Consider the following 24,755-nt stretch of genomic DNA (forward strand, 5'->3'; position numbering starts at 1 on the left):
ACAGTTCAGGAGTTCAATTATTATATTCTATAAAACAGATTGGTGTAAATTTACAATGAATTGAATGGAATGAAAGCCAGGCAGGTCCTACAACAGGGCAGGTGATTTAATCCACCAGATTAACCCCCATGTGGTGAAGATGAAAATCTACCACATGGTTTGCCAAAATAGCATGCAATTTTATACCTTTCCAAATTTGCTTTACTTCCAGGAATTGCACCACTTACCTTTTGATAAGACTTAGTCTCCAAAGCATGAGCATCCTCCTGATTCCTCAGCACTTTCTGTGTATCCAGGTTGAGGGCCTGAAGCTGCTGGATAACTTCAGCTTGCTGGGCTGCATGCTCCATGCTTTCTTTGTACAGACACTGTAAGTCATGTAACTCTTTCCTGTATAATATATTAGTGAAGAAAATATATATAAGACTGTTGAAAGTTGCAGAAGAGGCAGAACTGTTAAGTACACTGACAGCCAATGAGGAATTCAAGAACCCAAGAGTTTCTTGGAAGCATCATCGTCATCCAGATTGGAAAACAATCCATAGCAAATCATTCTCCATTACCAATTCTATCAAGCAAGGTAACTTTTGCAGGTCGTTGGGTGATAGGAAAACAATTGACGTGTCCAAAAAGAATGAATCAGGCTTATTGACTCAAATGTCATATTCACTTAAAAAACACTAATCAAAAGTCACTATTGCAAAATCACAATTTCTTCACATGAATTTCAGTCCCTGAAAAGCAATGAATCAGTCAAAAATATATATTTTAAATGCTCTTAATTACTTTTTATCACCTTTCAAAAGTTTTGCATTCTGAAGAAAGGAACCAATAATATATTTATGAAAATCTTTTTCAAAATCTTTTAGAGCAAACATGTTACTTCCAAAATCCAAGAATGCAGATATGTGCTGGTGTGGTCTTAGTCCCCTACAATATACTGACAGTTTACCTTAATGTAGTTGGTATGATGACTGCATTTCTATACTATCTATTCTCTCCTCTTGTTTATATATTATATATACTGTATCTAAATATCTGTTTTCATTTTATGAGATGATATAAACCAGTGATTAATATACTCAACAATGTTAGCACAATAGAGTCATGGAAGCATTTCCAGCACAGAAGGAGGCTATTCAGCCCATCGAGCCCATGCTAGTTCTCCAAAGAGCTATTCAGTCAGTCCCACTCAATCCCCGTAGCCCTGCAAGTCTATTTCCTTCAAGTGGCCATCCAATTTTATTTTGAAGTCATTGATTGTCTCAGCTTCCAACACCCTTGTGGGCAGCGAGTTTTTTTTTTAAGAGATACAGCACTGAAACAGGCCCTTCGGCCCACCGAGTCTGTGCCGACCATCAACCACCCATTTATGCTAATCCTACACTAATCCCATATTCCTACCACATCCCCACCTGTCCCTATATTTCCCTACCACCTACCTATACTAGGGGCAATTTATAATGGCCAATTTACCTACCAACCTGCAAGTCTTTGGCATGTGGGAGGAAACCAGAGCACCCGGAAGAAACCCACGCAGACACAGGGAGAACTTGCAAACTCCACACAGGCAGTACCCAGAATTGAACCCGGGTCGCTGGAGCTGTGAGGCTGCAGTGCTAACCACTGCGCCACTGTTCCGCCCCAGGTCATTACCACCTGCTGTGTAAAAAAATTCTTCCTCATTGGGGGAGATGGTGGCATGGTGGTAATGACACTGAACTTGTAATCCAGAGGCCCAGGTCAATGCCCTGGGGACACGGGTTCAAATCCCACCACGGCAGCTGGTGGAATTTAAATTCAATTAATTAATAAAAATCTGGAATTGAAAGCAATAGAAACTACCATCGATTGTTGTAAAAACCTATCTGGTTCACTAATGTCCTTTAGGGAAGGAAATCTGCCATGCTTGCCCGGTCTGGCCTACATGTGACTTCAAACCCACAGTAATGTGATTGACCTTTAATTGCCCTCTGAAATGGCCTAGCAAGCCACTCAGTTGTCAAGAGCAATTAGAGATGGGCAACATTCATTCCATGAAAGAATAATTTTTTAAAAATTCCCCCTGCATCTCTTGCCCAAAACCTTCAATCTGTATCCCCTAGCTCTTGTACCATTAATTAATGGGAACAGTTTTTTCCACGTCTAACTTATCTAAGACTGTCATAATCTTGTACATTTCGATTAAAATTCCCCTCAATCTCCTTTGTTCTAAGGAGAACAAACCCCATCTTTTCTTTCCTAACCTTGTAACTAAAATCCTCCATCCCTGGAACCATTCTGGTAAATCTCCTCTGCACCCTCTCAAACCCCCTTCACATTCTTCCTAAAGTGCGGTGACCAGTACTGGATGCAATACGTTGGGGCCTAACCAAAGCTTTATAAAGGTTTAGCATTACTTTCCTGCTTTTGTACTCAATGCCTCTGTTTATGAAAGCCAAGATCCTAAAGGCTTTACTAACCACTCTCTCAAACGTCTTGCCACCTTCAAAGATCGATGCACATGCACTCCCCAGGTCCCTCTGTTCCTGCATACTCTTTATATCTGTGCCATTAAGCATATACTGTCTCTCCCAATTCCTTCTGCCAAAATGCATCACCTCACACTTGTCAGTATTAAATTCCATCTGACACCTCTCTGCCCATTCTGCTAGCCTATGTCCTGTTGTAGGCGGTTCATATCATCCTCACTATTTGCCACACCTCCATGTTTGGTGTAATTGTCAAATTTTGAGATTCTACTCTGTATTCCAAGATCCAAGTCATTTATATATAGCAAAAGAAAATTGGCCCCAGCACTCACCCTTGGGGAACATCACTGTCTACCGTCCTCCAGTCTAAAAAGCAACCATTTACCACAACTTGCTGTTTTCTGCCCTTAAGCCAATTTTTTATCCAATTGGACATTGACCCTTGAATTCCATGAGCCTCAATTTTATTAACAAGCCTTTTATGTGGTAGCTTCTCAAACACTTTCTTAAAATCCATATAAACAATATCAACCACATTCCCTTCATCAACATTCTCTGTTACTTCATCAAAAAATTCAATTAGATTAGTCAAGCATGATCTGATCTGCCTTTTACAAATCCATGCTAGCTATTCTTAATTAACTCGAACCTCTCCAAATGCGTGTTGATTTTATTCCCTGATTATTGTTTCTAAAACCTTACCCACCACTGATGTTAAACTAACGGGCCCGTAGTTGCTAGTATTGTCCTGACACCCTTTCTCAAAAATAATAAATTACATTTCCTTCACATAAAACCAAACCTATAAATGCTAAAAAAGGTAGAGAAGTATTTTGTTAAAAATTGTTTTGTAAGATTTTTCACTTCAGAAAATAACACTGATGAATTACAGGGTATGGTAACATAGTGGTTATGTTATTGGACTAGTAATCCAGACATCTGGACTAATGGTCTAGAGGAATGAGCTTCAATCCCACCAGGGCTGCTGGTGAGTTTAAATTCAATTAATTAAATAAATCTGGAATAAAATGCTGTATCAGTAATGATGACCATGAAACTACCAGGTTGTTACAAACACCCATCAAGCTCACTAATTTAACACCTAATCTGTACTAATGCTTTGTCTTTCAACACACCATTAACATATTGTTTGCCTTTGCTCCATGACTTTTTGGTCAGCTATGTGGCCTGGTCCAATCTACACTTCCTTTGTTATCTCTTGCCCCACCCCCACCTCACTTGCTTATAACCTGTGACTTTTCTAATATTTGTCAGTTCCGAAGAAGGGTCACTGACCCGAAACGTTAACTCTGCTTCTCTTTTCACAGATGCTGCCAGACCTGCTGAGTGGTTCCAGCATTTCTTGTTTATATTTCAGATTTCCAGCATCCGCAGTATTTTGCTTTTATTTAAGCTCACTAATGTCCTTTAGGGAAGGAAATTTGCCTTCCTTATCCTGTCTGGCCTATATGTGACTCCAGACCCACAACGTGAGTGACTCAACTGCCTCTGAAATGGTCTAAGCAAGCCACTCAATTGCACTCAAGGTAGCCACTTACCACCACTTTCTCAAGGACAATTAGGGATACTCAGCAAGCCACTCAGCTGTGCTCAAGGCAGCCACTAACCACCACCTTCTCAGGGGCAATTAGGGATGGGCAATAAGTGCTAGCCTTTCCAGTGCTGTCCACATCCCATGAAATACATTTTTGTTTTAAATCAACAAATGGGCTTCAACCATCTGTCCTATAAGAATAAGCTTTTCTGCAGAATTTTATATTATTTTTCTCATTCACCAATAAATCTGAATTTAGGGAAAGGATGCTAGTAGAGGCAATTTAAAAAATAAAATTAAGACCAATGTCTTCCTGTACAATGCTTAGTCGCATCATCAAGTTCAAAGAACCAAGAAAGCCACAAAACAGTTGGGAAAAAAAAGCAAAAACAACCACTGCTTGAAACTGGACTGCATTCTGGAAACTAAATGGAAGTCTTAAAAGCTGACCAGGATACATTAAAGTGCGATTTTGTATTAAATGTATACTCTGCTGCTGGGCACATTTAATGAGTAGCTGATAGAAGTGCTGTCGTACATCCTTTTCTTGTGACTACATGGACATTTAATCACCACATTGACCTCAACTGGATAAAATCCAACATGGCTGTCGGCCACACTTCTTGTGTCCCGTAACTTTAAAACTATTTTAGTCAACCACCCAAATCTCATTCAGACATCCTTTCATCTTAATCTCACATCTTTTCAAAACTGAAAATGATGGGACAGAGTCCAAGATAACAACTAGCGTACTTCCGTTTTATGTGACTTTCTTCTGGTAATCACAACTTTAAAACCACCAAATCAAATTTTATGAGAATTTGCACCTCATTCTCAAACTGGGGCTGATTGGTAAATCAAAGACATCTGTCAGTAGCACGCTGATGTTCTTACTCTAATACCGCTCAAATCATTAAACTGATCAGCAGCAAATTCAGTGTGCGGTTTTATACCAAGATCTGACTTCTGTTGGGAACAGGTTAACTGATTCAAAATTAGCTATGTGGCTTAGTCCATTAGTGCGCAAACATGCAACATGTCAAAGAGATTGAAGATCACAACTAAAACAGTAGGAGGAGGGTTGCCCACACAGTGAATTCCTCATGTCAACCAGGAGCAGAATAAAGGTATAGGACTTTCCCAAGATAAGAACAGGACAATCATACAGAATCCACTCCACTGTGAGAGACATAATGGAAAAGATGCGCAAGCTCTTGGAGAGCAGAAAGTTTGACTACAAACCATTCCCACTGGATCAGCAACAGCAGGAAAACATGTCACAAATTATGAAGCAGGGCCTCAGAAAACAGTCGTCTCAGAATACAATACCATGCACTAGCTAGTACAGGAATAGCCAGATTCAGTTAGCAAATTGTTATTTGGGTTTCCATTTTTGTTAAAACTTGTGAATATATATTTTAAAAACTGAAAAGGATTTCATGGACATTGAATCATCTGGAGATTCCTGAACTTTGTGGGTGTTTATTTTTAAAAGGAAGGTCAACAAAAGGTTGACCAGCAAACAAGTTTTTACTGGAAGGCACAGGATTTCAAGTAAACAAAGCAGGGGGTTGTGTTGTGACAAGACAGGATTTATGATTCTCATAGGACTCACCTGGAAAAAGTTGGTTTCATTTTGAACTGTTAAAAGCCAGCTGGTTTTTGGACTAAACGAGGCAGTTGGAATTTGCTTATTGACCTGCCAGGAGATCAGAAGAACATCCAGAAAACTGTTACCTCTCTTTGAAGAATCTCTGCTCTTGAAAAGCAAAAGGCTATATGAAAGTGTCCTGTTGCCTCTTGTATTTTGAAGAAATCCTGAATGTTTGCAGAAACCTTGCACCTTTAAAAAAACTTTGCATTGAATGTGTGAGAACTGAAATCTTTGTTGCTGCATACTTGATGTAAGACCTATGTGAAGCTGAATTTCATTCAACGCCTACTCAAACAGACAGTTCATCAACATCGCCTGGAAAGATTCCTAGTGGCAGCCACCTATTCGACTTTGGGCCACTTTGTCAAAACAAAGGACTTCCTTCCATATCTTCTCTGCAGTCTAAGATTTTTTTTACTCCTTCTATTTCTTTGTTAGCGCTGTAAACAAAAATCCTTTTTTTTCCCGGTTAACCGGTTGTGTATCTGAGTGTGCATGAGGGCTAGGATAAAATACTTCAATTCACGTATATATTTATTCCATTATTGGTTAAGACTTGGCTTATAATAAATGGATAATTTTGTTATAAAAGCAAAATACTGCAGATGCTGGAAATCTGAAATAAAAACAAGAAATGCTGGAAATACTCAGCAGGTCTGGCAGCATCTGTGGAGAGAGCAGAGTTGACATTTCAGGTCAGTGACTCTTCATCAGAACTGACAAATATTAGAAATGTAAAAGGTTTTAAGCAAGTAAAGCGAGGGGTGGGGCAAGAGATAACAAAAGAGGTGTTGATAGGACAAGGTCACAGAGAATAACTGACCAGAAGATCATGGAACAAAGGCAAACGGTATGTTAATGATGTGCTGAAAGACAAAGCATTAGTGCTGAGAGGGTGTGAATAGACTGTAAAGCACAAAGCACTCCAAGCACAAACATCAAAAAAAACAGAAAACAGATAATTTTGTTGTTTGTTGCTTTATTCTAGGGACAGAAAGAGTATCTAACTGACTGTTTCAGTAAGTGGGAAAATTTATTGATATGTTGTGAGCTGTGAAGTGGGACTGAATTAACACTACACTCCTCCCGCCTCGGTCGCAACAAAATATTTGTTAGAAACGTAGGAGTAGGGGAAAAGGGCTTAGGCTCCAAACTGGGAGGGACTGCAACAAAAGGAACAGGCTGATCAAATACAGAAGATAGATAGATTGGGAAGCCGAGGAGGCAACTGGCAGATGTCATATAATGTGGGTCAATGTTAGTCTTTTCCAATTTTCGGAATCTGCAAACAGTGGCAATGTTAGCGAAATCATATTATTTTATAAAGCACGAGACAAACTGGGGGTTATTGAGCTGTCAGCATAGTGTGCAGCTGCAGTTGAGAGAGCAAGCAGGATAGCCGGGGGAATAGAGCACAAGCTTCAGGAAGTGATTGAGTTTGTACAGCTCCACTTAGAATACTGTATACATTTCCTGTCACCATATTGTGAGTAAGCCATCCAGGTATTGGAGGCAGTACAGCAAAAAAAAAATCACCTAAATTGATAGCTGGGACTCGGCACCCAAGTTTATTAAGAGAAGCTGGGAACCGTTACAATGCAGAAATGAATGCAGACCTGCTCCTCTGTTCCCCAATACTGTGGTGGATCTGCAGAAAAGGAGGGTACAAGCTAAAAACTGGTGAGCCTTTATCACCTTGCCATTAAGGTGGTGGAGTTTTATGGCTGTGGGATACTTTACAGGATGTCATATGCAGATAGGCTACTAATCTGATGCTGGCACTCAGCCCCCGAGCTTGATACCTCCCAGGAAATAGCAGAGTGCCAAACCATCCGCTCTACAGTATGCTCTTCATGTGGAGCAATGGAAGAGATGCCTCGATGGTGCCCTTCCGTTCATGGGCATTATGCGCATATTTCTCCTGCAACAAGATTGAGTTAATTAGGTAAAGGGAGGCAACTGAAGATTATGTATTAGGTGGCATCAAACTGCTAAGGTAAGAAATATGCTGGTAATACACTGTTTAAGTGGAAGAAGGGTTTCTGAAGTTGTACATGCAAGTAAATGCTGTTAGAAGATAATGATGCATCCTCAGTATCCCCTTAATCAGTGTAATGAGCTGGCAGTTCTGCTCTTCATTTTCATTGAAGAATGCACTGATGCTCAAGAAAGAAAAGGGTGAATTGTTTGCTGTGTTACCTTGTCTGCTTTAGTCAGGTCACTGAACTTCGTCCGATACTGGTCAGCAGTTGTGATGGGGAAACAGCTGGCTCTCAGTGCCAGTGCCAATTTCTTCCATATAGTCCATGAGACATATGTTGGAGGTTTCCATCCATGCAGAACCAGAGGCCTGAGTCTCCTACTTGAAGAGTTTGGGAATCAGTCTCATTGAGATTGTAAGTGCTTGTGTTATTCTTCATTGCAATGCCCTTGCCAGATGTCCCAGTGGTAGACACGCATGAAAAATGGGGCAAAAACCACAGGTGAGCAACACAGTGTAGCTATCTAACAGTGACCCAAGTGATCCAAGCACATTCACAACTTTAGCCAAACCCAGCCTTTTAAAGACTGCAGTTTATTTGCCAAGCATCCCAGCATTTAAGGAGAAACCGTTTCCAGTTGCAGGAGGGTCGGCAACTACAGGATACAGATTTAAGGTACTAGCAAAAGAACCAGAGGGGAGATTAGGACACTTTTAAAAAACAAAAGTAGTGTCTTATTGTGTTCTGGAATGCGCTGCAGGAAAGGGAAGTGAAAGTAGATTCAAAAGCAAATTTCCAAAGGGAACTGGCTAAATACTTGAAAAGGGAACATTTGCAGGGGTATCGGGAAAGAACAGAGGTGTGGGATTATTTGGGTAGCTTTTTCAAAGAGCCAGCATTGGCATGATGGGCCAAACAGCCTCCTGCTGTGTTCTATGATTCCATATTAAACTTCCATCTCACATGGGATGTGTGCTGGAGAGCAACAATGGATATGCAAATGAATTTGCCCAGGAAACTTCTGTGGATGCAGCGCCACAGAGCACTAGCTTGTGTAACTCCTGATTCACTGGCACCAAATATGTTTAACTGATCCTCCAATTGATGAATCCTGCACACAATCTCGCTATGCATTCTGAGCTTTAAAAATAGTAATGTCCAAAACTTAAAGCCAAATTAAATAAATATATATAAATTAAAGGCTACTGTACCCAGTTTTGGACTCCTCAAAAAGTGGATGATAGTGAGGTTTTAGAAAGGGTGCAGAGGAGAGCGACTAGACTAATTCCCAATATAAAACATCATAGGTAGCAAGATAGGCTGAGAGTTGGAACTTTACATTTTTAGCGAAGTTCAGACTTGGGGCTGATCGGATTGAGGTTTATATGATGATGAATAGATTGCTCTCGTTGATGGTTAGGAAAGACCAGGGTCACACACACTCACGGACTTGTATTATTTTTTCTCCTCAGATTAAAAACAGTGTGTGTACCTTTAAGACTCTGTTAAAAACAATGCATGTTTAAGGGAGGAGAACATTCTGGAGACACAATGTCACAGCTGCATGCTACTGCAACTGAACTGTTTGAATTGACTATCAAGAACAGAGTATTTTCATCAAATCCGGATGAAGACATCGAGTGAACTTTGATTATCTTCACATCAGAAGATCTCAATCACCGGGAACGTAAAACGCAAAAACTTACTTATTTATTTTATCCTTAACAGACTGCTAATCTTAAAAAAATTACACTTTGAAAAACCAATTAATTGTTATTTTTGAATGTATGTGCGTGTATGCGGCAGTTAGATCAAGAAGTTATAAGGTCTTCAGACATAGGTTTATCTTAATAGTGTTTAAGATTTAGTTTTTTAATAATAGCTAATTTGTTGTTGTCTAAAGAGACCTGGTTTGGTCTGTTTCATTTTGGGGATACTAGAGTGTTTAATTTGGCTGTTCTTTCCTATTTGGTGAAAGCCTAATAATACGCTGCAACATGTGGAGTGATGGGACTGAATTAACAGCACTTTGCTCCCGCCATGGTCGTCACAACAGTACACGTCATGCAAGAGCATAACTAGGTTGGATATTGGGTGGTTCTTCTTTTCCCAGAGAATAGCGGGTCTTTGGAACAGGCTGCCGGCTCGTGCAACGGATGCTAATTTGCTGAATTCCTTCAAGCTACAGCTGGACTTGTTTCTGGTTGGGGCAGAGATCCCTCTTACGAAAAGGTCGGCACTGCGAGGAATTCAGGGCCAGAATGATATCCTGAACTATTTTGATAGCCTAAGAGGGTCAGAAAGGAGTTTCCCAGATTTCTTTCTCCCAGAATGCCTTGGGTTTTTAATCAGCATTTTTGCCTCTCCCAGGAGATCACATGGCTTTGAGTGAGGCAAAGAGTCTATGTTGTGGTGCACAAAGTATCACAATTGTGTGGGACAGGCTTGATGGATCACAGGGTCTTTTCTTGTTTATCATTGTTCATATGTTTATACAAATAACGCTATTGTTGTAAAAGGGAATCCTCTGACGCCCCATCTGCAATGCTGTGGGAGAGGTACTTGTACTGCATTTTTAAAATATATTTGTGAAGCCATGGATCTTTCAGTAACTTGTGTAATAATTGTCACATGAATCATGATGCTTTGGTAAATTTGATACATTCCAACAATAGGCAAACCACTCCTGCCTGTAAGCTACAGTGGCACTCCAGTAACCATGAAAAACAGCACACTGTACCAAACTCTGAGAAATACCACAGGAGACAGACTAATAGTTTTAAAAATACAAATTCCCCAATTTTTATTTTCTTTGATTCTAATCATATGCTCAAAAACATGGATATTCCAAACTAGCAGTAAATGTTTTAATGGAATAAAAAGACTACAGCCAAGAATTGTTTATTTGGCAAATATTATTATTGCTCTTGTAGTGCAGCAGATCACAAAATCAATAGTAATTTTCTATAAAAGATATGAATCTTTTTCTTTTCAGGCCTCTAAATGAAAACACAGTTTTCATTCCATCCAATTCAAATGCATAATATAGCAATGTCAAATGAACAAACATTCTAAGTGTTTGGATTTAAACGTCAGCATCCTTAATCTGCGTGGAGGGAAGAAAACATAACTGCTGTTTAACACAGATGCCCTAAGATGAACGAGGCAAATACTTCAAAATATTTCATGTTTGACTATCAAAGTACACCAATTATTTTGTTGCTTTTGTAAATACTGAATTCTTGAAAACAAATTACTGCTAACTAAATTTCTTCCTGAAGTAATGACCAAATAAAGCAGGAACACAAAAGAATGGCATTTTTAAACAAAGTTCAATTAAAAATAATTGCCTCATCATTTGCAACACTTCACACCCTCTATTGTATTCTGCATCGTGCACGAACCGTGTAAAATTCTACCACTTACAGTTGACTTAATATACATCATTCACAAGCTTGAAGATGATACAGTTTCTGTAGATGGCAGCATAATTAAAGTTTTACATTCTGTTGCAACCAAATGCATCCTTTTCTCATTCATACTGTTAGTGATTCTTTATATTGTTATACACACGTGTATATATTTTTTCAAATATTTTTCAGTGTGTATATTTTGTAAATATATGTATTTGATCTGATGAGTCTTTACTGAATCATCATTCTTAGAAGAAAGGAAGAACTTGCATTTATATAGCACCTTTCACAATCTTCGGACATTCCAAAGTGTTTACCAGCCAATTACATACTTTTTGAAGTGTAGTTGCAATGTAGGAAACCTGGCAGCCAATTTGCACACAGCAAGCTCCCACAAACTGCAATGTGATAATGACCAGTTAATCTGCTATTAGTGATGTTGGTTGTGGGATAAATATTGGCCAGGACACCAGGGTATAAGTACATGTGCTCTAAGTAAAGCAAATAGTGCCAAATTTTCTTAGAACTGGTCGTAGATGACAGTTAGTGAAGATGTGGTTAATGAGGACATTTCTTTATAGGGGGAAATGTATTAATTAAATCCCTATATATTCATTTAGTTTATATGGAGTAGTTTGATAAATGAGACAACCAGAACATCAAAATTAACAGTCTTCAACTATGACACAGTTTTTACTTGAAGGAAACATACTTCCAGAATTCTATCCCACTTACACAGGATTCCCTGGAGCAGATCCAGTAAAACATTGTCATGGTCAAGTGAAAACAGATGTCGGATAGGTAGACTGCCAACTAGCTGGACGAATATCTTTCCACAAAGAACTTATTATTTGTATGTTTACAGAGTGTTGCACAAACTCACTGCATAACGTTAGCAAATTTCTTACCGAGCAATACATTACTGTACATTATTTCTGAAGTCTGATTTTAATATTAAAAATAATTTGGAAATGCAACACATTCGTGGAATAGGAAAACTCTCACTCGGTCCAATTTATTCCATCTGTCTCAAGCTCATTAAGATACAGAAACATACAGACAATATTCTAATAGGCTGAAATTTCTCATCACTATTGAGCTGATTTCCAGCACAACTGCCCTGCTTAAACTCAGTACATTTTTGTGAAATAATGCATGCCCAATATATTTCTCCCATGGCTGTAGAGTAAATCCGTTTTTTGTAGATATCAGCTATGAGACTTTAAAAAAAACTCCAATCCTCTTACATCATCTCCCATTGCCTAATTCACAGTTTCCTCAGAGTTTTATTTTTTCATGGGATGTGGGCATTGCTGGCAGACCAGCATTTGTTGCCCATTCCTAATTGCCCTTGAACTGAGTGGCCATTTCAGAGGGCAGTTAAGCGTCAACCACATTGCTGTAGGTCTGGAGTCACATGTAGACCAAACCAGGTAAGGATGACAGATTTCCTTCCTTCCTTCCCTAAAGGATATTTGTGAACCAGATGGGTTTTTACAACAATCGATGATAGTTTCATAGCACCATTACTGACACTAGCTTTCAATTCCAGATTTTTCTTTTATTAATTAACTGAATTTAAATTCCTCCAGCTGCCATGGTGTGATTTGCACCCCTGTCCCCCAGGGCATTAGCCTGTGCCTCTGGTTTACTAGTCCAGTGACATTACCACTACGCCACCATCTCCCCGTGGGGATCCCGGCACCGGAAACTTAGATGTAAAAAGACCGGAGGATCGCTCCGGTGGTGGATGGGGTGGTGGGCACGAAAAGGCAGAGGCGGGATTTCCCCCGCCTTTTCGGCCTAGTGCCTGGAGCCCCGCCTCCAACACAAAATCTAGCCTATGTTAATAAGTTTGAAATCTGTCAAAGCCCAATTTCTCAACAGTTAGAAATGTGGTGAACCCTGGAGGTTTGAACTCAACATTTAATTGAAAGTACCACTGGAACTAAACTGTTAGCCTCAATGACTAAGCACAGATCACTCCAGCATGTTGTGAGCACACCTACTTACTAAAGTTAGCAATACTAGCAATTTGGTGGGGGTGAGGTGTTGGGAAGACAATTTTAAATGCTTACAATATTAACCTGTGCGTTTCATGTGCATTTCAATGCCTGGAATAGTTCCACCATTAAAGGATGGCAATACTAAGTTCCGTATCAAGCTCTAACGAGTGGAGTGAAGCTCTGCACCATTTGTAAGGAGAACTATAATTGTCCAAATGCTTCAGCTACAAATGGATGCATGTTCTCATTTGTCTATGCATCATTCTAGTTGCATCCTGTAATATTCAGTCATTATCTTCTTAAAGGAAATTTGTAATAAAAATACATTTTGGTTGTAGAGTATTAGCAGGATAAAATGTCTGCAGTAAAAGTCGATGGATAAATTTGATCAAAGATAGTCTCATCGCATCTGACTGCAGGTTTAACTCATTTACATAATGCTACTTCTCAGGAAGTGCTAGCTTTTCTTTTAATACAAATTAATGCACCCAATCTGACCACACTGTAATGAATGAAGCAGCCAAGTTATTACAGCTTTCTCTTTTGAGTTTTCCATTTCTCAGCAGCTTTTCAAATATGCAGCACTAATCCTATGGCTTTAATACAGGGAAGATTTACATGCTGTCACATAAAGCTCAAGTCTGAGCATGTTGAACCTTTAACCTAGGTCTTTGTGTGTTCTCGCTGCTCTGTCAAACTCTACAGTAATTAAAATGTTAAGTCAATCTGAAAATTTTCTAGGTCCTGGACATTCAGCCACTGAAATTTCTGAGCAGAATTACCAATGACTCTTATTGTCAAAGCACTTGCACTCACAATCTACTATGAAAACACATTCTTCTGATGTTGTATGGCTTCTTCCTGATGTGAAGAAAAGCTAAACCCAGCATTAAACTATTTGGGTAGACTAAAATTCTAACAGGCATGCAAAAACCATCTTGCAGTTACCAAGTCAACACTGAACAAACTTGATTGAGGGTTCTATATAAACTACTTGCCTGAATTTAGTCACTTCAACATCCTTTACTGTCAGTTCTGTCTGCTGATGCACTAGGTGAGACGACAGCTCATTACATTTGTTGTGCATGCTTTCCACTTGATTCCTGGTTTCTTTCAACTCATTCTCCAACACCTGTTATTACCATAACCAGAAAAAAATAGAATCAATTAAAAACAAGTATTTACAATAAAGAAGATATCACCACTTATGGCAGAGCACAGACCAACAGTCTTCTCTTTAGAGAAGCATCACTTGATAAAAAATAAGCAGAAGTTAACATGCAGCTCATTAGCAAAATGCCTTTTCACAAACAGAAATAGACCAACTAGCTCTAGAATTCCAAGGTATGCTGTTCCATAGGTATGGACTGAGTAACAACAGTTTATTTGGGGCGGGTTACTTCTGAAAGTGAAATTTGCTTTGGCTTTGCATACTACACAATGAATGTGATAAGCACAATAAATGCAACCTTCTAAACTATGCTTCTTTACTCAACAATAAATACCAGTTACATTTAATCAAATGTGTTGTAACACATTGCAACCCCAACCTGTAACACTGCCACAGTGTGAAACACAAGTTCAATCTCCAGTCCCAACTGCCCTGTGAGAAGATGTTGAGCAGAGACCGGCCATCATCTCACAGAGGAGGGGCGTGAAAAAAATCAGTCATCCACGCGTTACTGTCAATAACCTCCTGGCAGTCAGCTCACAGCTATCATTATGTGCTTTCTAATTCTTCATAACTGCAAACAAAAGCAGATAATGCTGACCACAACCTTTTTAAATTTACATCATGATTTTTCATGTTTATAGGCTATTATTTCACTATACTGTTGGCTGCAGATACCATACTAAAATTGCTTATTCAATATCAGTAAAACAATTCCTGCTACATGCAAGCATTGTTATATGCAAGTTTTTTTCTGGCCTGATCTGATGATTACAGAATTCTGCTGTACATTAATCAGGGATCACTTTCAATAGACCTGAGTGATCATTTGTGAAATAAATATTCTGCTCAAATTAACTGGATGTTCCAGAAGTGATAACTTACAAAAGGCTTTTGACAAAGCTCCACAAAAAAGGCTATTAATATAAAAAACTGTGAGGATTCAGGATAAAATCTTGGAATGGATAAGAAACTGGTTGAAGGTTAGAAAACATAATGCAGTAGTAAGAGGAGCTATGCCAGAGTGGGTTGGGGTGCCCAGGTTTGGTGCAAGGATCACTACGGTTTCTAGTTTACATCAATGACCATGGGACAGAAACTGAATACAAGGTGTTCAAATTTGCAGATGATACCAGACTAGCAAGGAAGGCAGAATTGGAAGAGGCAGCTCAAAAATTACGGATCAAGTTGGATAAGATCTGTAAGCGAACCGACAACGGGAAATGCAATTTAATGCAGGCAAGTTTAAAGCAATACACATAAGAAATAATAATAGATGACACGCACAATGCATGAAATAACTAAGGATAAAGAGGCCTCAGTAGACACAACTACAAAAATGCAGATTAAGGTGTGCAATATTTACTGGCAGTCACTGAGTTTCCCTGGCATAGACAACTTGGAGCACCAATTAGATTCACATGCTGATCAACACCACTGCTGTTCGATACTGCTCATTATGCATCAGATAAGTGCAAAGCCTAAAACAGTTGGTCTTCATCGAGTAAAGCAAAACAAAGTATTGAATTCTTTCCTAACCTGGGCATTATTAACTTTTTTTTTTAACACCTTGCTTAGATAGGGAAGCACTTTATACTAAAAGTACTCCCATCCTATGCTTTCTATCACCATTAATCATTTCACCTCAAACTGTACTTTTGCAAAAGCATCCACAACTAATTCAAATTCCAACTGCTACGAAAATGTTTCTGCAAGTTGTTCTTTATTTACCTGATTTTTAATTTTCTCCCATTATCACCATAGAAACCACGAGCCACTACACGGTTTATTTAGCTGGAAGAGCAGGACTGATTCAACTAAAGGGTAATGCTTAATAGCTGCATGACTGGCTAATAGAAAATGTCATTGTGCAGAAGGAACAAATAAAGTTAGCTCAGATCTGCCACCAGCAACACCAGAAAACAGACTTGATTCATCACACCAAGAGTAAATGATCTTTCAATCTGTTAAGACTTTTGTTTCAGACTGAAGATTCTCATTCCAATCTGTTTTTGATTCCCTGCAAAGTTTCCAGATCCTCCAATAGCATACCTCAAGTTTTTGTACAAGTGTGCACCAAGGGACCCAACTTCTTACAAAACAGACTCCAACACAAGAGGTTAACATGAAGGCAGTCTTCAAAGCTTTAGCTGATAAGGAGGTTCTTGTGAATTAAGACTCAAAATAATGTTCAGAAAATCCAAGAATATCAGCATATATACTCTGTGGTTAACTGTAACATATGCTGTGGGTTAAGTGTATGGAAGTCCATATAGATCCCACATCAAAAACCTGGATGAAAATCTTGGTTGAATTCAAAAACAAAACCTCCATTTAGTTTGGAATTTATTACTTCAGTCTGCCATAAGTGTTCTCTCATTGGAGCGATTTTGGTCACCTTGAATACAGCAGCTATATTTAACACCACAATCTACAGCAAACTGCTCGACTTCTTGAGAGTAAGGCACTGGGTGTCTCTGGGAGAGCTGTGCTGCCTCCTCAAAAGGTGGGGGATGGGGGTCAGAGGCTGTCAATCACTGTCCACAGCCAGTTGGCAATTTTCCACCAGATTATCCTCTGCTGTGCAATGCATCAACTGCTGCATCTGCAGGCACTTGCCCTCTTTGAAATGCTTGTTTTTTTACAAGTGCCTTCAAAGATCCACAGCATATTCTTTAGTAGCAGAGACATTCTTCCACCCAGGAGGACGGTTCTTTATCATTAACCAATTATTGACAAATCCTTATTTGTGGATACTGGCTTTCCCAGGAATGGAAAATGGAGACATTTCTAATGACATTACTAGCATTGTAAATGCACTGGATGTCAAGAGTTTGTATTGAATGCTGCCATCATATACTGGGTTTGAATGAGCCCGTTACACTACAGGGAATCCGTGACTGCAAGTCCATGTTACGGCTGGTGAAGTCCATAGCGTGGTAGAGGTGATCATTCCTTCACCACCTAAACAGACTTATAGTTGATATACTTCATTCATCCTTGGTCACCTGATTAAGAGGCAAAGTTACTATTGCATCTTGCTGATCTAGCTGCCTGCAAGTACATGAAGTGTAAGATTTCAAGAGACAGTGTCCTTTGACTTTTTGCCCAAGACTTTGATAAGCCTGGATAATACAAAAGAGCGTGTGCAGGACCTTCCTACACTGATGACGTTTTCTGTGACCAATGCACACAGAACGGTATATCATCCATCTTGTGCTAGCTCTCCAGCTTTGATTATGATTGAGTTTTTCACACTAAGGGCTGGATTTTGTTTCCAGCCCAATGTCGGAATCCGTGGCGGGGCAGGCCGGAGAATCGGAGCGGCAGCAGTCGCCACAGAACCCAACTCTGGGATTGGCAGACCCGATCTTCCTGGTGTGGGATAGGTCGACATCAGCCTTCCCGCCCAGAGTACAATTGAGGCCCTTAAATGGCCTATTGATGGCCAATTAAGCGCCTCTTCCCGCCGCTGCTGGGATCATACCAACGGCGGGGGTGCATCCGTCGCACGGGGAGGACGCCTTGAAAAACGAGGCGCCCTTCCTCCGAGCTTTGATTGGGGGGGGGGGGGCAGAGGTTCCTCCTTTGTGGGAAATCCGTGATGCACAGAGCACCCTACCCCCGGGAGCTACAGTATCCACCCAGGACCTCCATCCCCCTGGACCTAACACCCAAACGCACCCCCCCCCCTCACCAAGGCCTTCCAGTGCGGCCCCCACAACACCGGCTCACCTACCTTGGGTCCGTGGTTCCACCGTTGAGCCTGGATCCATGGCCTCTGCAGTATCAGCAGTGGCCAACGTTCCCAGTGACACTGCTGATACTGTTGAGGTGCCATCCCTGTGATTGGCCGGCAGCTCTTGGGGGCGGGATTACCAATCCAAATTAAGTGTTTAAAGGGACGGTGATCCTGCCTCCATAAACTTTGACCCCAAAAGACCAAAGGATCGCTCCGGGAGTCAGAAAAAATGCAGAGGCAGGGTTCCCCCCCGTCTTTTTGGCCTAACGCTGCGAGCCCCACCTCCTGCATAAGATCCAGCCCTAAGGTTCTTCTACATCCCCTTTTACTTTTGTGGCATTTCCCCTTGCAGGAGATATCTGATTAGTAGATGGATAGAGTCATAGAGTCATTGAGAGATACAGCACCAAAACAGGCCCTTTGGCCCGAGTCTGTGCCGACCATCAACCACCCATTTATACTAATTCTACATAAATCCCATAGTCCCTGCCACATCCCCACCTTCCCTTAATTCTCCTACCACCGACCTACACTAGGGGCAATTTACAATGGCCAATTTACCTATCAACCTGCACGTCTTTGGCTGTGGGAGGAAACCGGAGCACCCGGTGGAAACCCACACGATCACAGGGAGAACTTGCAAACTCTGCATACACAGTACCCAGAACCTGGGTCACTGGAGCTGTGAGGCTGCAGTGCTAACCACTGCGCCACTGTGTCGCCCTTTTGCCGGATTGCACCTTCTCAACGTTAACTACTCTATGAAACAAAATTATAGAAATAAGAAGCACATCATCCTCTGCATACTGAAAGATGGGAACTGAGACTGCCTTGCAATAGCTGATCTCCACTGAGCTGTATTGGAACAAGGAGAACACTGTTGCAGATCAGCCATTGGTTCTAGAAACCATCCAATTTTCACAGCACTTACAACAGGAGGTGTCTCAAGCCAGCTTTACACCCAGGCACTAAATGAAAATTTACCTCATAATCTCCAAGTTAAAAAGTGAACAGTAACAAGATACTGGGAAAAAAACAGCAAACCAAGTGAAAACCAAGGGAAAAACAAGATTAAGCAGAAAATAAGCATTATTGGCAAAAAAAATCTATGCAATTGTATTTCTCAATTTTTGGCAAAATAGTGGTAGAAGTATAATTAATATAAAATAATTAGTACTTTCTTATCACCAAATTTAAACAATGACTGTCTTGTTACCCTTGTAACCGAAAAAGAAAGAGAATATGTTCAGGCAAATAATAAAATAAAGGAGGCAAAAGTAAAAATAAATAAAACTAGAGCATCATACATGAGAACCTGAGATAAACGTCCACATTAGGGGGTGGAAGGTAGGTGGAAATGTGGAGTAATCAGTTCAGCCATGAACTTATTGAATGGCGGAGCAGGCTCAAAGAGCCGAGTGGCCTACTCCTGCTCTGAATTTGTATGTTTGTATATTAACTTGTTTCTCTCTCCACAGATGCTACCAGACCTGCTGAGTATTTCCAGCACGTTCTGTTTTTATTTCAGATTTCCAACATCTACATGTTTGTATGTTCGGATTATTTCTTTTCTTTTTCACGCTGCAGGAGTGTTTGGGGCCTCGGATGGTGAGGAGAGAGGAGGTAAAAGGGAAGGTATTACACCTCCTGCAATTGCATGGAATGGTGCTGTGGGAAGGGGACGAGGTATTGGGGGTGATAGAGCAGTGGGCCAAGGTGTCGTGGAGGGAATGATCCCTTCGGACTGCTGGCAGGAAAGGGGAGGGGAAGATGTGCTTGGTGGTGGCATCACACTGGAAGTTTTGGAAATGGCAGAGGATGATCGTTTGGATGTGGAGGTTGATGGGGTGGTAAGTGAGGACAAAGGGAACCCTGTCGCGGTTCTGAGAAGAAGGGGAAGAGGTGAGGGCAGAAGTGCGGGAAATGGGTCGGACACAGTTGAGGGCCCTGTCAACCACAGTGGGAGGGGACTCCTCGATTGAGGAAACAGGTAGACATATCAGAAGTGCTGTTGTCGAAGGTAGCATCATCAGAACAAATGCTTCAGAAATGGAGAAACTGGAAGAATGGAATGGAGTACTTACAGGAAGCAGGGTGTGAGAAAGTGTAATCGAGATAGCTGTGGGAGTCAGTGGGCTTATAATGAATATAAGTGGACAGCCTATCCCCAAAGATGGACGCAGAGAAATCGAGGAAGGGAAGGGAATAGATCAGACCATGTGAAAGGAAGGTGGAAGGAACGTGGAAATTGGAAGCAAAATTGATAAAGTTTTCCAGTTCAGGGCGGGAGCAGGAAACAGCACTGATACAGTCATCAATGCACTGGAAAAAGAGTTGGGACAGTGAGCCTGAGTTGGACTGGAACAAGGAATGTTCGACATACCTCACAAAAAGACATTCTTAAGACCAGGTGTGAAAGGTGTCTAGGGGTCCCTCTCAGTCTTCACCTGGTCTTACCGTAACAGGGTTTAATTTTAAACACACAGTATTTTTAGCTCCCCCTTGGTGAATCCTTGTTCACCACTTTCCAATTATAAGGCAAAGAAACCAGCACAACCAGGTACACTTAGGTTTAAAGAAGAAAAGTTGAAATTTATTAAACTTAAACTCTAATTCGGTTAACGCCTATGGATACACATGCGGTACGCACATGCAGATAGAGACAGAACAGAACAGAAGAAATAAAATGGAAATGTTTGAGGCAATATCTGAAGAATTTTTGTTACGGTTCTTCGAACTCGCTGTAGAGTCCTTGATAGTAGGTAGATATTGCTTTTCGTTAGGGCCCAGTATTCTTCTTAAACCTTGTTCGCTGTAGGAGACTTTTCTCTTTAGGGTTCATGTGTCTTCAGTGGATTCAGAGACTTGAGAGAAAGAAATGGGAGCAGACTGGAGAGATCTTCTCAGTCCAGGAGCAAACAGACACTCTCAGTTCGTACAATTCAGAAAATCTCAGGTTTCCCAGCAGGTTAGTCATGTGACGAGCTGGTTTGACCATGTCCGTTTGTGTATTCGGCCACCTTAGCAGTCAACCTGGAATGCGAGGTCCTCCACCATCAAATTCTGGTGATCAAAAGTCCATTGTGGATTGAATGTGTCAGGGAATGGTCCTTTATACTTTCCGAGCACTGTCTCTTAATATGCAAATATCTTTCCGGCCAAGGGTCCATTGTGGGTTAAATTGTCAGGGAATGGCTGCTTTGTCCTTCCAAACGCTGTCTGTTAATATGCAAATGTCTTTCCAGCCAAGATTTGGCAATTTTTTGAAACAAATCCTTTCTTCACTTCAACAACAGTTTGAAATTTAATGTCCATGTGGCAAAATTAATATGCCTCATGCTTGGCAGGTGGGGGTCTGCATGACAACAGGCATAACTGGGACCCATGTGGATACATATAGCAACATCTTTTATTTGGAGAAGTAGTTGTTGTTCAATGTGAGAACAAGTTCAGCCAGGAGGAAGAATGTGGTGGTGGATGAGGACTGTTTGGGCCTCTGTTAAAGGAAGAAGAGAACCCTCAGACTGTCCTGGTGGGGGATGGACGTATAGAGAGATTGGACGTCCATAGTGGAGGAGGCGGTTAGGGCCAGGAAACTGGAAATTGTCGAAATGACGTGGGGCGCAGAAGAGTCACAGATGCAAGTGGAAAGACTCTGAATCGGGGAGAAAAAGTATAGTTAAGATAGGAAGAAATAGGTTCAGTGGGGCAGGAACAGGCTGAAATGATGGGTCTACCAGGAAAGTCTCATTTGTGGATTTTGGGAAGGAGATAAAAGCGGGCTGTCCAGGGTTACGGGTCTATGAGAGGTGGGTAGCTGCAAAAGGAATATCTCCAGTGAAGGTGAGGTCAGTGACAGTCTTGGAGACAGTGGTTTGATGTTCGGTGGTCGGGTCATGGTCCGAGGGGTGGTAGGAAGAAGTATCTGACAGTTGGCACTCAGCCTCTGCAAGGTAGAGGTCGGTATACCAGACAACAGCATCACCACCCTTGTCAGCAGGTTTGATCACAATGTCAGGGGTAAATCTGAAAGAACAAAGTGCAGCAAGTTCGGAGGGAGACAGGTTAGAGTGAATGAGGGGAGCAGAGAAATTAAGACAGCCTATGTCACGCCAACAGCTCTCAATGAAAAGATCAAGAGTGGGTAAGAGGCCAGATGGAGGGGTCCAGGTGGAGGGAGAGTACTGAAGGTGGGTGAATGGGTCCGCTGGTCGGGGGAGGACTCCTGGATAAAGAAGTGAGCCCGGAGGTGAAGGTGACAGAACAAAAACTCAAAGTCATGCTGAGCATGAAATTCATTGAGGTGGGCACCTAAGGGGATAAAACTGAGTCCTTTGCTAAGCACAGATTGTTCAGCGTCAGAGATGGGAAGGTCAGAGGGTATTGTGAATACACGGCAAGGGGTGAGATTAGGAGAAGGGATGGGGTCAGAGGGAAGTGAAAAGGAAGAAAGATCTGGAGAGGTGTTGGTCCCTATGAGCTGTTCTGATGGAAAGTCACAGACCTGAAACATTAACTCTGTTTCTCTCTCCACAGATGCTACCAGACCTGCTGAGTATTTCCAGCACGTTCTGTTTTTATTTCAGATTTCCAACATCTACAGTACTTTGCTTTTACATTATTTCTAACAGCAGTGAGACTTGGCATTTGCTCCTCAACTTATACAAAGTAGAAAATTTATGCCGTTATTATTGGAAAATTAAGTTAAATTCAATATGCAGCTGCAAAGAAATTGTGGGAGCCTTGAAAACATATAAATGTTCCGCCTTTTAAAAAAGAAACAAAGTATGATGCAAGCAATTGTTTACACTTGGAAACTGAGCATTAATTTCATTATCTTAAATTGCTATCTCCTCTTTCTTTTGCCTTTCTCCCAAGAACACGCAGTTAGGCAAGCGAGTAACAGCCTCTGCCTATACTATAGCACAAGTATTAAGAGATGCACATAAGCCTGGCTAATTCTGGCTTTCCTGCTCTGTTGCTGGGCCAGCTCTGGTAAACTATGCCACTATCCCCAAGGATAAAATGTATTTTAAAATGTTTACATTCCTCCCCCCAGTACCATCCTCACATTTCTATCATATATTAGCCACGTATATGAACTACAAAAGTTTGATCTAAAGAAAACAAAAAGATAGAGCATTAAAACAGTGTCAGAAATAGAGCAATACAAATAAAGAAAATACAATATTTTAGACAACTGGAAAATTCAATTTCTTTTTGCATGCCCCAAGATGTGAACATCCAATCCACTGGGATGGTAAAGGAACACAGGAAGAAAAGTAGGCCATTTAGCCCCTCATTACTGTCCCATCATTCAATCACATCATGGCTGATCTGCATCTTATCTCCATTTACCCGCCTTGGTCCTTTATCTATATAATTTCCTACAACTGTAGCAGAACTTCCACCTCTTTGTATGCAGCTCCCTTTCTCATCCTGCCCAGAATGCATTTCAGGATAAGGAAGCAATGCAACACCAGGCTTCCTCAGAACACTGCAGTATTATTATTTATTGTGCTTTGCAAAGGATTGGGTCTGTGAGTAAACTACAGAGAGTTCCATCTTTTAAACATTAGATCTCGCACTCCTTTAAGATTAAGTATTGTGCATGTGAATTGTGGAGTTCAATCATATGGTAAGTCAAGAGGAAAAGTTACTGTACTACTCATTTCAGTAGCTAGGAAAGGTCTCCGTTGCCTTAAAAGTAATAATATTGTACAAAGATGAAATGATAATGGGATCATGTTATATTAACAATGAGACATGTGTGATTTCTAATATAATATTTTCAGTTGGTTTTCCACTTTGCAGTATTAATTTTTTAAAAGCTATGGGTTTTAAGTGAATGAATTTAAATGAACATGAGGCCCATGGGGTACATTCCACTATGTGACTTGTTATTAAAGAAAATTCCATGAAGTCAATGCAGATGAAAGCATCTTGTGAAATCTTACCCAAGAGCCCCTTCTCATACCTTTACTTTGGCGTCAATGTCAGACTTCTCTTCCTTCCACTGGGCTGCTTGCTTCTCCAGGTCATTTAGCAGGTCAGAGCAGCGTGTGCTTAATCCCTGCTTTTCTTCCTCCAGCTTTTTCAGAAGCAGGCTGGTTTTCTCCTCGACCTTCAGAGCACGTTCCTTAGCGTCCTGTGCAAGTGCACCAAACAGGTCAAATAACAAACGCGAGAATTAACAAGTAAACACTTTTTTTCTAGCTTTTTACACAGAGCAGCCCTAGGTAGTTGACATATGAAGTCACCTGTTGACTTTTTTTGGTCTCCTTTCATGCAGGTAGAAGGGTCATATTTTACTTGAATGACAGCTTTGATGACAGCACATTTACAGGAGCCCATTAATTGATCAAATTGCCTTTGATGCTGTCCCCAGCTATTCTTGAGACCCACAAAGACACAATCTTTCAGGCACTGGCCTTATCAATTAATAATGCAAGTCCCATCAGAATCTAATTAGGAGAAGCCACATCTTCACACTCCTACTTCTTTGCTCCATATCCATCATTAACTATTTATCTAGAAAGTTATAAGGGTAAGATTCTTAGCTTTTAAGATGCTTTCTCAGAGTTTTGCACACAGCATAAAACCACAAGGCTTTAAAGTGCCTCAAGGCCTAAGGCACTTTTCCCTGCAAGCATGTCATTTGGAATGTCACAAAGCAGCTACAGCTTCCATGACTGGGACAGAGAGCTGTTAGCATCTGCCCAAAAAAACAAAGATTTTGCCAAATCTGCAATATGAATTGT

At 40.8% G+C, this 24,755-nt stretch overlaps 1 protein-coding gene across 4 annotated transcripts in view; it reads right to left on the reverse strand.

The window, feature by feature from the left end:
- cntln (centlein, centrosomal protein) overlaps positions 1–24,755 on the reverse strand; it is a 474,184-nt gene that overhangs the window by 350,555 nt on the left and 98,874 nt on the right. For all 4 annotated transcript variants that reach the window (XM_068030497.1, XM_068030494.1, XM_068030495.1 and 1 more), the window contains exons 6-8: positions 23,972–24,142; positions 14,080–14,213; positions 228–390 (exon numbers count right to left, since the gene is read on the reverse strand). In XM_068030497.1, coding sequence (XP_067886598.1) covers positions 228–390; positions 14,080–14,213; positions 23,972–24,142 — 468 coding nt within the window. The remainder of the gene's footprint in view (positions 1–227; positions 391–14,079; positions 14,214–23,971; positions 24,143–24,755) is intronic.

This window comes from Heterodontus francisci, chromosome 4 (genome assembly GCF_036365525.1).
Source record: "Heterodontus francisci isolate sHetFra1 chromosome 4, sHetFra1.hap1, whole genome shotgun sequence".
NCBI classification, from domain to species: domain Eukaryota; kingdom Metazoa; phylum Chordata; class Chondrichthyes; order Heterodontiformes; family Heterodontidae; genus Heterodontus; species Heterodontus francisci.